At 41.4% G+C, this 11,463-nt stretch overlaps 11 protein-coding genes across 11 annotated transcripts; 3 read left to right on the top strand and 8 right to left on the bottom strand.

Annotated features, from left to right (window-relative positions):
• Positions 1 to 104: 104 nt before the first annotated feature.
• Positions 105 to 410, bottom strand: TbgDal_IX7490 (hypothetical protein, unlikely; the record flags this gene model as incomplete). Its single annotated transcript, XM_011778637.1, has 1 exon — positions 105 to 410. The coding sequence occupies one exon, from the start codon at positions 408 to 410 to the stop codon at positions 105 to 107; it is 306 nt and encodes a 101-aa protein (XP_011776939.1).
• A 65-nt stretch (positions 411 to 475) lies between these two features.
• TbgDal_IX7480 (replication factor C, subunit 3, putative) lies at positions 476 to 1,549 on the bottom strand (the record flags this gene model as incomplete). Its single annotated transcript, XM_011778636.1, has 1 exon — positions 476 to 1,549. One exon carries the CDS (start codon positions 1,547 to 1,549, stop codon positions 476 to 478), a length of 1,074 nt encoding a protein of 357 aa, XP_011776938.1.
• A 926-nt stretch (positions 1,550 to 2,475) lies between these two features.
• TbgDal_IX7470 (hypothetical protein, conserved) lies at positions 2,476 to 3,333 on the bottom strand (the record flags this gene model as incomplete). The annotated part of the gene is made up of 1 exon (XM_011778635.1): positions 2,476 to 3,333. One exon carries the CDS (start codon positions 3,331 to 3,333, stop codon positions 2,476 to 2,478), a length of 858 nt encoding a protein of 285 aa, XP_011776937.1.
• Positions 3,334 to 3,438: 105 nt separating this feature from the next.
• TbgDal_IX7460 (hypothetical protein, unlikely) lies at positions 3,439 to 3,798 on the top strand (the record flags this gene model as incomplete). The annotated part of the gene is made up of 1 exon (XM_011778634.1): positions 3,439 to 3,798. The coding sequence occupies one exon, from the start codon at positions 3,439 to 3,441 to the stop codon at positions 3,796 to 3,798; it is 360 nt and encodes a 119-aa protein (XP_011776936.1).
• A 41-nt stretch (positions 3,799 to 3,839) lies between these two features.
• On the bottom strand, positions 3,840 to 4,238 carry TbgDal_IX7450 (hypothetical protein, conserved; the record flags this gene model as incomplete). The annotated part of the gene is made up of 1 exon (XM_011778633.1): positions 3,840 to 4,238. The coding sequence occupies one exon, from the start codon at positions 4,236 to 4,238 to the stop codon at positions 3,840 to 3,842; it is 399 nt and encodes a 132-aa protein (XP_011776935.1).
• A 391-nt stretch (positions 4,239 to 4,629) lies between these two features.
• TbgDal_IX7440 (60S ribosomal subunit protein L31, putative) lies at positions 4,630 to 5,196 on the bottom strand (the record flags this gene model as incomplete). The annotated part of the gene is made up of 1 exon (XM_011778632.1): positions 4,630 to 5,196. The coding sequence occupies one exon, from the start codon at positions 5,194 to 5,196 to the stop codon at positions 4,630 to 4,632; it is 567 nt and encodes a 188-aa protein (XP_011776934.1).
• Positions 5,197 to 5,490: 294 nt separating this feature from the next.
• TbgDal_IX7430 (60S ribosomal subunit protein L31, putative) lies at positions 5,491 to 6,057 on the bottom strand (the record flags this gene model as incomplete). The annotated part of the gene is made up of 1 exon (XM_011778631.1): positions 5,491 to 6,057. One exon carries the CDS (start codon positions 6,055 to 6,057, stop codon positions 5,491 to 5,493), a length of 567 nt encoding a protein of 188 aa, XP_011776933.1.
• A 406-nt stretch (positions 6,058 to 6,463) lies between these two features.
• TbgDal_IX7420 (hypothetical protein, unlikely) lies at positions 6,464 to 6,790 on the top strand (the record flags this gene model as incomplete). Its single annotated transcript, XM_011778630.1, has 1 exon — positions 6,464 to 6,790. The coding sequence occupies one exon, from the start codon at positions 6,464 to 6,466 to the stop codon at positions 6,788 to 6,790; it is 327 nt and encodes a 108-aa protein (XP_011776932.1).
• Positions 6,791 to 6,845: 55 nt separating this feature from the next.
• TbgDal_IX7410 (conserved hypothetical protein, unlikely) lies at positions 6,846 to 7,331 on the top strand (the record flags this gene model as incomplete). The annotated part of the gene is made up of 1 exon (XM_011778629.1): positions 6,846 to 7,331. The coding sequence occupies one exon, from the start codon at positions 6,846 to 6,848 to the stop codon at positions 7,329 to 7,331; it is 486 nt and encodes a 161-aa protein (XP_011776931.1).
• A 567-nt stretch (positions 7,332 to 7,898) lies between these two features.
• TbgDal_IX7400 (hypothetical protein, conserved) lies at positions 7,899 to 8,210 on the bottom strand (the record flags this gene model as incomplete). Its single annotated transcript, XM_011778628.1, has 1 exon — positions 7,899 to 8,210. The coding sequence occupies one exon, from the start codon at positions 8,208 to 8,210 to the stop codon at positions 7,899 to 7,901; it is 312 nt and encodes a 103-aa protein (XP_011776930.1).
• Positions 8,211 to 10,564: 2,354 nt separating this feature from the next.
• Positions 10,565 to 11,440, bottom strand: TbgDal_IX7390 (hypothetical protein, conserved; the record flags this gene model as incomplete). Its single annotated transcript, XM_011778627.1, has 1 exon — positions 10,565 to 11,440. The coding sequence occupies one exon, from the start codon at positions 11,438 to 11,440 to the stop codon at positions 10,565 to 10,567; it is 876 nt and encodes a 291-aa protein (XP_011776929.1).
• Between the last annotated feature and the right edge of the window lie 23 nt (positions 11,441 to 11,463).

The raw sequence follows: 11,463 nt of genomic DNA, 5'->3' as shown, positions 1-11,463 counted from the left end.
TTACAAAAAAAAAAAAGCAAAAAAAAAAAGATCCTGGAGGTAAAAATAAATAAATATATATTTCTATGGATTGCACCTCTCAATGGTGCCTTCTCCCCCTTCCCTTAATCTACGAGTATCCAATGGTGATGAAAACGATACAGCGGTAAGTTTCTTGCTTTCGCGTCAAGCCTATGTGAACATAACCAATGATTCCGGTGCGTGAAAACAAAAAAAAAGGAAATGACAAGAGGAAAATAGAATGACTTACACTGTTGGAGGCGGCAAACACCAATCATTTCCTTGGTGAAACACAAATAAATAAACAAATAAAATATACCATGAGGCAAAAAAGGCAAGGGACACAATTTGGTGAAGAAAGTTATTCTTCCGCGCAACCATACCCCGTTTACTTCTTTTTCTGCCATCATGTGGCTCTCCACGAAGTACAGCGGTACAATTCATAACCCTGGCTTAACTTTATAGCTACAAAAACTCAGCACAGGCCACCTGCGAGCTCAAAGATAGGTTTATTTTGGGTAAGTGCTTCCTTCACCAATTGAAACGCACCAAGCACCCCACCAATGTTGATCATCTCCCGGGTACCACCTGCTGCGTAGTATTCCACATCCGCCAGTTTTATCAAAAGAAAACATTTACAGTCTTGTGGGAGATCCATCGCCATCACGATAAGGTGCACTTCCCTCACCAGATCTGCCGTTGACACGCCCTTGTCCACTACCAGCTGCTGCACCTTCTCCCATGATGTGGCGTAATTATGTGACAGCATGTCTCCCACCATTACTCGCACATCCGTAGGTGTTGGGTTGCCAGTTGTGCGATACACAGACTCTTCTGTAATTTCCCCTGCTGACATAGAGGAGGCCTGCATAGTATTCAAACAACGCCGCATATCGCCATCACTAAGTCGAAATGCAGATATCAAACCCTCGTCAGTGAAGGGAACACCTTCTTCCCTGGCAATTAACTTCAGGCGGGGAAGCATCGCTGATTTTTTCACAGGAGAGAAGCGAAACCGCGTGCACCGCGACTGTAGGGCTGGTATGATTTTGTTGATGTGATTGCACAATATGCAGAATCGTACGTTTTTCGTAAATTTTTCAATGATGCGGCGTAAGGCGGCCTGCGCATCACTGGACATCTGGTCAGCCTCATCAAGAATAACGAGTTTGAAATTCGTTACCGTTTGGTTTCCGGGGTTGTTTTGAAAAAATATGGAGCTTGTGCTCGCAAACTCCCTAACCTGCTGACGCACAACATCAATACCGCGATCATCTGACGCGTTCATCTCGAGTACGTTGGCCCGCAGACGCTCTTTTCCAAATAGGTGATGAGCGCAAGCTTTAATGGTTGTTGTTTTGCCGGTTCCTGGTGGGCCATAAAAAAGAAGATGTGGCATGCTACCACTGTTCATCAAGCGACGCGTGGTGTCAAGGATTTCTTCATGTGCCACCACATCATCAAGTGTAGTGGGGCGGTACTTCTCCACCCATGGAAGTGTACTATTCTTCGCAGGTTGCCCATTCGACAGTGTGCCTTCTCCCGTCATAACGACTGGCACGTTTGCTTAATTTTTCTCCCCCTCCTCCCTTTTCTCTCTCTTAATATTCCTTTGTCCCCCCTCACCCTCCCCCCGAACGTTTCTTGTCGCCTTTTATTTCGCTTCTGACGGGAATATTTGCCTCCCCTCAAACAGGAGAATTATTTCTGGATATGTTATCACTAATTTTGTGTCTGCTTGTCTTTTTCTTTTTGTTTTTTTTACAAAAAAAACAATTCTATAATTATTATAATCTATTTAGCGTCGTGAATTCCCAACTTACTTTCTCGACACTGTTACTAACTGCTGCGCCTTCCCCTTCTTGTCTACAGTGAAGGAGAGGAAAACGGAACAACTGGAGGAGGAGAAACATAAGATTCAATACACAATCAATTTTTTTTTAAAAAAGAAGAGCAAAAACAAAAAATAATAGTAATAACGACAGAGGTGGCACCGTCGCCAAAGTCGATCAACAATATATTTGTTAGAAAAGAACTGTGGTGGATATCCGTTGTTCCTTAGCAACATTGTCCCACCCGACTACGAACAGAATGTTAAGGGGGAAATCATATTAACAACACAACAAGCTTCACCACTACATCCTTTCTTTTTTTTCTTTTTCGTTCGCTTCGCAGGATCTGATGTCGCTTGGCTTCGCTTCCGCCTCCCCAATTCACACACTCGTACATACACACACGCAGCAGATGCAACCGCACCACTACTACACCCCATACCTCAGAAGTGAAAGAAAAGCGGTAAAACAGAAAGCAGGGGCGTGGAGCGGCACCGCGTAATTACATCTGGTTTCCGAATGTGACACTTCCTTCAATGTTATTACTCCCTCATACTTGAATGAAAAACACGACGCTTTGACGGTCATGAACATTTCAGCTACTTCCTTTTTAATCCTATTCAAGCTCAGCCAGCCAGTGACACTACACTGATGGTTGCACATCGGCAAGTCCTGGGGGAAGCGGTGCGAGTGAGGAATATTCATGCATCAACGCAACCAAAGTGCTCATCCTTTCCATATCTTGAGCACCAACAGCACCCGATTCAAGAAAATCGCAAATACTTACGGTAATTTCGTGTTGTCTCTTATATCTCGCCAAGTCCTCGGCACTCGTTTTGCTTTCATTTTCCGCTAACCATAGTGGGTACGATTCCCGCATTTGTCGCAAGGGCTCCACCAACTGTGGATCTAGTAAAACATTAAGCAACGCCTCTGCTGCAAACTCAGGGGAATCAGCATTTTCAGTTGCACCGGCGGAACCCGCCTCAGTCGCTGGTACGCCTTCGCCTTCGCCTAGCTGCATGAGTAACTCATTCACCTTACGAATTGTGGCAAGCTCCTCTTCGCTCGGTTTGTCATCGTCACCATCTGATAACGATGTTCCGGAACCCTCCCCTTCTTTTGAACTCGCTGCGCTGCCATCCTTTAGTGTTTGCACGAGTTGCAGCACTTGTTCGTAGCTCTGGCGCTCCTCCGGCGTTATGTCTGGAATCCCCGCCAGCATTGCGCTTATTTCCTCGATTTGTGACGCCAACTTTTCTTCAACGTTGTTGGTGTCAGTATTTTCATCACTTCCGGCAGCCTCCATGATTGTTCGAAGGAGGTTGATCATGGTAGCCTCATCTGGATTCAACTCTGCAGTTGCACTCTTTTGATCAACTGCGCGTGTTGCCGCTCGTTCCTGAGCCTTTTCTTCGTGTATACGCTCCTGTTCATCCATCGTGTTCAAACAGTCATCCAGGAGGGCATCCAAATCGGCGTCATTGTCGGGATGAGACATTTATATACCATGCAGTTATAAACAGCACCCTGCCTTTAAGTTGTGCACCGCAACATGATCGAGATGAAATAAGCAAGTAAAAATTTGATAATAACAATAACGAGAATGGGAATGGGAATGGACATGGAAATGTCAGTGGAGATGAATTTTAAAAAAAACGTGGGAATCGTCATCGGTGCGGGAATAGCATATAAACCGCGGGCATCTAGAGAGACGTCTGTATGGAGGCAAGCACAGATCATATTAATGCGACAAAAAAAAGGCGAGAAAAGTAACTTCAGGCCGGCACAAATCTTCAGAGCCCATGTTTATATAAGTACAAGAAGGATGGGGAGTTCTTCCGCTACCTCCCACTGCTTCATCGGAACCGTAGCCATAAAGACAAGTAATGGAAAAGAAGTGGAAGTGCAGATATTCCCGGAGAGTGAAACTTCTTTAGAAAGTGAACAACAACAAGAAGGTTGAAACGCAGGTAAGGGTGAAGAAGACGAAATCCCCTCCCTCTGTTATTTTTTGCTCCTTGATCTTTTCCTACCCTCTACGTGTTTATGTCTTCCTTCCTTGGGCAACACCTCTGTCGATTCCCTATCCTTCTTCTTCTTTTTCATCTTCATCACCGCCTGCTTCACCTCACGTGGACTTGCTCTCGCTAACACCGCTGCAGCTATTTTTCTTCGGGCTCCTTCCACCCGTTCCTTCCGAGACACCTCATCCTCCACCACCGTTGCCTCCAGTACCTGTTGATTTTGTTCATATGACTGACGGTTCCGTTTTCTTTTCGAAAGTTTGCTGCTCCCATCCGCAGAAAAATCATCAAAGAAGCCGTTATCCTCCGCAAACTCATCAGTTTCAACATCCAAAGCAGGTGAGGCTGATGACGTAACCGCAGTTACATTTCTACCCATTGATGCACTGTGCACAACTATGGTTGCTGACACCGATGCTGGCCCCTACTAACTTCCCTGACAAAAAATAATTATAATAATTACAATAATAATGACTGAAATGTAACGGTACCGGAGGAAATTGCGTTTTATACGAGGTGATCAAAAAGAAACTCGCGTGCCGGTGCGTGGTGACAAGGTAGACGAAGGGGAAGAAGAATGCATCAGGTAACTTCTCTCGTTATTGCAGATAACAGAACAAAGTAACCGACTGTGAGACAGAGGTAAAAGGGAGCGTCACGGGCAGTCAAGCCACCTCCCCTAACAAATATTAAAAGGGTTATGTAGAAAACAAAAAATACAACTAATGAAAAAAAAAAATTAGATCACAGTGTCGGTGGCACTCCCTGCTTTACTGCTCAATCACCTTAGTTGTCAGGTTCTTGAAGCTAGGAACTGGGATGTGAGAGATGACTGTGTAGAAGTGCTTGCGTTTGCCGCCTTCCATCGTCTCGGATTTGCGCTCCACACGTACACGAACTCGGCCAGGAACACCCTTCACGCCCTTATGCCAAATGAAGGTGTTCAGGGATGCATCAATGCGGTTGTCCTTCGTCTTCATCAGTTTACCCACAAATGAGCGAATGCGTTTAATAGCGATGGGTGCGCGTTTGTGGAATGTCTTCTTCTTCAGAAGCTTTGAGAGATGAATGGACGCTTCCATTACGATGTTATCGGGTTTGCGACCAGTTCTCTTGAAAAGTGATGCACGTGTGCAACCGCGGACACGAGAGTGTTCAGCCGTATTCCCCACGCCGTGGTACTTTTTGCGTTTCTCGGGGTCCATTTTCGCCAACACGCGCTTCCAACGGCGGTCATCGCGTGACTTGCGAGCTTCAGCCGCCTTCTTTCGGGCCTCAAGCAGCGCAAGTTTCTTTTCCTTGCCGAGCACCTTACCCTTAAATCCAGCGCGAGTCATTTCTCTGCACCACAAACACTTCTAAATTCGGACCGAAACGAAAGGAAAAGGAAACAAAAAAAAGAAAAAAGACAAACGATGTTACATTATACTGCAACGCCATAACAAACGAGAAGAACGTGGCGTAGGGGAGTTTCGACAGAGAAGCAACAACACACATTATTGTCGCTTCTTCTTAGTTATCTTTTCGTCTGCTCACACATTAATATGATGACAACACACAAAGTAAATCAACGAAATTAATAGGGGAAAGCAGTAATAACACTTACAAAGGTGTCGGTGGCACTCCCTGCTTTACTGCTCAATCACCTTAGTTGTCAGGTTCTTGAAGCTAGGAACTGGGATGTGAGAGATGACTGTGTAGAAGTGCTTGCGTTTGCCGCCTTCCATCGTCTCGGATTTGCGCTCCACACGTACACGAACTCGGCCAGGAACACCCTTCACGCCCTTATGCCAAATGAAGGTGTTCAGGGATGCATCAATGCGGTTGTCCTTCGTCTTCATCAGTTTACCCACAAATGAGCGAATGCGTTTAATAGCGATGGGTGCGCGTTTGTGGAATGTCTTCTTCTTCAGAAGCTTTGAGAGATGAATGGACGCTTCCATTACGATGTTATCGGGTTTGCGACCAGTTCTCTTGAAAAGTGATGCACGTGTGCAACCGCGGACACGAGAGTGTTCAGCCGTATTCCCCACGCCGTGGTACTTTTTGCGTTTCTCGGGGTCCATTTTCGCCAACACGCGCTTCCAACGGCGGTCATCGCGTGACTTGCGAGCTTCAGCCGCCTTCTTTCGGGCCTCAAGCAGCGCAAGTTTCTTTTCCTTGCCGAGCACCTTACCCTTAAATCCAGCGCGAGTCATTTTGTTGCTCTTTTTTTTTTCTTCCTTCTTAGTTCTCTGCTGTTTGACTATCGCTGCCTTTCCCCTACGATAAGAATCGGTTAAGCACCAAAAGATCACAACACAACGAAAAGGAAAAGAAAAGAAAAGAAAAGAAAGAAGAAAGATATCAAGATATACCTCAAGTGGTATCACAAGGTATACTGCGCACGAAGGAGAATAACTTAGTGTGTAACATTATTAATGTTACACATCCTTTATTCTTTTTCTTGTGTCGCATAGACGGAGGAAAGAGGGGAGTACAGCAGTGAGGATACTTGTTGTTGTTTTTTTTCTTTTCTTCTCTTCGTGAACGATGAGGACAAATACAGTGAAAAAGTGAAGAACAAATATATGTAGAAGGAACGAATGAGGGAAGTGGGGAGTAATGAAAAGAAAAAAAAAAAGAAGAAACGCAAACAGACATGTTATCGTGATAAACACAGAATGCAGTGCGGAAACGCAAGGAGATTCCACAATATCCTCTTCATCATTTCTATCTGATACCTTTGTGATGAAAATTGGCGTAGTTGTTGACTCGTTAAAGCAAGCAGTTGTTTTCACCACCGCGGTTACCGTAGTCATTATATGTAGAAAAGGAGTAGCATGTGAAACTAAGAACAAGATGATAAATGGAATGAAAAGAAAAGAGGAAATAATACCTGCTATTTCCATTCTTTTTTTTTCCTTTTTCAATCTTTTTTTTTTCTTGTAGTTTCACCTTTCCTTATTTTTTTCTTCAGTGCGCTCAGGCAAACATATACGCAGGTATGCGCACGTGCATGAAAACAAGAGTCATTATCGCTACCATCACCATCACCAACATCACGTATATTTTTAGATATATTTACTTATATATTTATATACCGCAAAAATGCAGAAACCAACAGACGGGACGGGAGCAAACAAAACACACACACACACACACACATAAACACAATAATAAAAAAAGACAAGCAAAAGAAAGGAACAAACAAAATGAAAGGGAAGAGCATGAGAAGGCAAACCCCTTCAAACAATGCAAATCTCCTCATTTGTGGGGTGACAGATTGTGTACGCTAATGTATTGGGGAAATGGGGTACTGCTACAACAAAGGGGAAACTACAAAAAAAAAAAGGTAAAAAAAAGAAAAAGAAAAAGAAACAATTTCGTCAATTTGTCAGCGTACTCACATCCCTCGCTTTCCCCGTTCAATTGTTTAACACACATATACAAAACAAAACAAAAACTTAATCCTTTCATCTTCCTTCTCTAAAAATCATCTTGTCCAACACACAATACACTTATTCTTTCCTTTTTTTATTTCTTCATTTCTTTTCTTTCCTTTCCTCTCTTCTCCATCTGTTGCTTCCTTTGATCATATTTACAATCATTAACATTCGTTTTCTTTCTTTTTCCGTTTCCATTTATTTTTCTTTTTCAATTAACCTCCGTGTTGTTCATTCTACATGCTTTTTTTTTGTATGTGTTCCCTGACTCGCACTCAATTCTATTATCTTTGTTTTTATTTTCTGTTCTTTTCTTTTTCCCCCTCCTTTTCCACTTTTTTGTTTTGTTTTGTGAAAATTAAAGTAAAAATAAAATAAGATAAAAGAAAACACAAACCAAGCAGCCAACCCTACAAGAGGGAAGGAATAATAGAAAGAAACTACGGTACATTAATGAAATCAACAACAACAATAATAATAATAATAACAATAAAATATGAAAAAAGAAAAAAGAAAAAGAAAAAAGAGAAGCAATTTCGACAAAAAGGAGAATTTTTTTTTCTTCACGCACAGTGGACTCTTTCCAAAACAAAAAGAAAAAAAAGAAAAACAAATCAAAAAGCAGAATTATGAAAGGGTTGAAGAAGTAGAACAAGAAAAGAAAAAAATGAAGAAGAGATTGAGGGAACAAATGAAAAAAAAAGAAGGGGAAATAACAACAACAACAACAACAGGAAAAATATCGCACATGTCCTCATAACTAGCGACAGGAATATTCCTCGCATATCAAACTCCCTTAAGTACACCACCATCCAACCCAAACCCATGTGTAAACATGGGCTGCAATATAAAAACTCATCCATTGTTTTTTTTTTTGAAAGTATATATATATAAATAAATATATATAAATAAACAAACACTTTCATGCGGCAAGCACTCTAATTTACAACCTTTTGCACCCAGTGTGTATATATATATATATATATATATCACTTTTTTTTCTCTCTTTTCTTCGGTTATTTTCTCATTTTATTTCGTTGCATTACAACAAACGCCTCCGTAGTTCTAAATTATTGGACCGAAAAAAAAGAACAAAAAAAGGAAGATGACACATCAAAGAAAAAAAAAAACTTCCGCACAATGATACCAACAAACCGAACATGTAGTTGTGAGAATAGGAGAGAAGAATAAAATAGTAACGAACGTCACAGTAAAGAACAAAAACAAAAATAAAAACTTTTAGCATAGCTGCAGAAACGGAAAAACATATATATATAACAAACATAATTTAAAAAAAAAAAGCGTACAGCAACGCCACTGCGTAAGTTACGCAATTCCATCAATTTGTTCCCCCATCCTCCTTTCCTTTCCGTCAGGTTTATTCCATAATTTCCTTTGTGTCACAACGCCATAGCACTCATTGATTCATTTATAAATTCAGAAGGAACAAATATAAAACAGATATAATAACGCTGAAGGAAATACACAGAAGAAATGAGTAAGCGTGTAAGTGAGAGGAATAAAGCAAGACATCATCGGAGATATTTTCACGAATACATATATACATATATATATATGATTATTCTCTCATATGTTTTCACCATAACTTCCCTCTTGTGTCATTACCACCCGTACACCACAACTCGCAGTTGCTTTTGTGAAATGTCCTTTTCATATGGTATCATTACATGTTATTATATTAAATTTCTTGTGTTTGCCTCATGTTACTTCCCCTCCTCCTCCCCCCCCCTTAAACCCTTTAGATAAGACACGAATCAAACATGTTCCTTTTCTTTTCCTTTTCTTAATTTTTCCGAATACCTCTTTGTTGTTATTTTGATGGTATTTTTTTTTTTGTGTGTGTGTGCTCCTTCCTTCCTTCCTTCCATCCATCCAATATTTGTCTCCATACTCTCTCGCAACTTTCCTCAATTTCTTCTTTTTTTTTCTTTTTATTTTGAAATATATCCCCTCCGTTTCTATTGATAGAGACGTTTATTTCATATACTTTTTGTTCTTTTTTGTTTAGATTGCTGGATAATTTATCCAGTTGTTTCGTTCCTACAAAAAAAAAACACAAACACAAACACAAACACACATGCATACACTGTGAACAACAAAAAGAAAAATCATCTCTCTTACGCTCTGCTTCTAAAGAAAGAAAGAAAGAAAAAAAACAACAAAAAGGGAGAAAATGAGTCAAACACAAATATACGCCCAACAGGAAAAAAGAAAACAACTGGAAAAAAAAAGCCCTTCATCCTCAAAAAAAAAAAAGATAAAAGATAAAGATAAAGATAAAGAAAAAAAAAGCATTGAATACAGATAAACCTGTGCAGGTTCTTAGGCGTGAGCGTGTGGGACTTTCCTTCACTCCGTCTTTTTTTTTCTTTTTATTTTCCCCCTCCATCCCTTTCCCTCCTCCGGATTTTGTTTGTTTGTTTTGTTTTTTCTCTTCATATCAATTAAATAATCACCTCAGTTTACTAAACAATGGAAGGAAGGAAAGAAAAGAAAAGGAAAAAAGCCAGAAAAGGAAGGGGGGACATCGAAGGGAGGGGGAAACTTTTTTTACTTCAAAAACAAAAAAAAAGAATAAAAAAGGAAAGAATTGTTAGCCCATCACTGAATACACTTCACACATTTAAGCAGGTTTAAATGTGTGCCTGCCTAAACAGCTGTAGAAATATCCCGCAGGTGGTATGGAAATCGTGTGTGCCGTCACCTCACCACTGAAATTTACCTTTACACGCCAAATCTGATAATCTTTCTTTACAAACATATATATATATATATATATATATATATATATATATATATATTCACTCAATCATACGCAAACACTAACGGAAGAAAGAGTGGCGAAGATACACAGATATATATATATATATATGTACAGATGTATAAATACAAATATATGTGTATCAGCATATAAATGAGTATAAATATATGTAGAAATTAAACAGCACAAGGACCACAGTATTACTACTTTTCACTGCATGGTTATTGACACCACGTACTCTAAACCATTCGTCTCCCGCATTCCTCCGTGGTTTCCCTCCTCCTCTGGTTGCACCATTGAGGGAGTTTCTCTCTACCATCCATAAGGAAGTGAGGAGTTGCGCCTTTCAGTTTTACATATTTTATCTGTGGTAATATTTCCCCTTTTTTTTATTCGGATTAGGCAGACCCATCAGTTCACCATCTGGCAAAACAAAACAAAAAAAATAATGAAACTTACCACATTTTTCTTGTCTACGAATGCCGGTTGATCTCCGTGTTACTGCAAAGCATCAATGAAGCGTCGCACTTCATCGAGCCCTTCAACACTTAACTCCGACAAGAGCACTTTTACCGCCTGTACGACGCCAGTTTCGGTTGGGCCAATTTGCATGTTTGCCATGGGAAGTGTGCGCGTGTCGCCATTCCCATGAAGTAAACGTTTGTCTTGCGGCGGATGGTGAATTGAACCCGTTGTTGCTTTGTTTCGCCGCATGGCCGTAGCAGCACTTTGAGGGCCGCGATGTGCACCATTAACACTATTGCGATGTTGGTTGTAATAACGATCTTGCTGATAGTCGGCAGCACACATGTCAGCTTGCATTCGAGTGGGACTTGAACACCGTGTGAGTGCCCGTGAAGTCTGGGCAACATTCATCATAGTACTGCTACTTGGTCGTATTTTGCCTTTAGCAGGGTCACAATATAATGATGGCGGTGGAGCAATGGCATGAAGGTTGGGAAATACTCGGTATGCCTCCTCACGCTCTTGTGGTAAAATGTCGATGTCGTCTAGACGCTGCAAACTTCCGACAGCAGCGATGACAAAACGCCGATAGTTCGGGTCCTGGCAAATGGGGTTTTCCGTCAGTGTCAATACCGTCAAATTGGGGGCATCGCTCAGGTGAAGAACTTGATTGAGATCTTCCACACGATTCTTACGAAGGTACAATTCGGAGAGCCGTGGGCAGTTTTCCAGAACACCGAGCTCGCTGAGTTCGTTGAGGCTAAGGGAAAGAACTTCAAGGTTGCAAGCACGGCGTAACACACCAATGTCACTTAACTGTGCAGCACATACGTTGAGTTTCCGAACACGTTGAATGCTGTCCACTTTCGTCTTTTGGAGAACTAAGTTTTCAGTGAGAACTCCCGCCATTGTGCAAAGTAAGCCGCCGGAAA

Source organism: Trypanosoma brucei, chromosome 9, assembly GCF_000210295.1.
Source record: "Trypanosoma brucei gambiense DAL972 chromosome 9, complete sequence".
NCBI classification, from domain to species: domain Eukaryota; phylum Euglenozoa; class Kinetoplastea; order Trypanosomatida; family Trypanosomatidae; genus Trypanosoma; species Trypanosoma brucei.
Note: the sequence above shows the minus strand (reverse complement) of the source record. Positions and strands in the feature narration are given on the sequence as shown.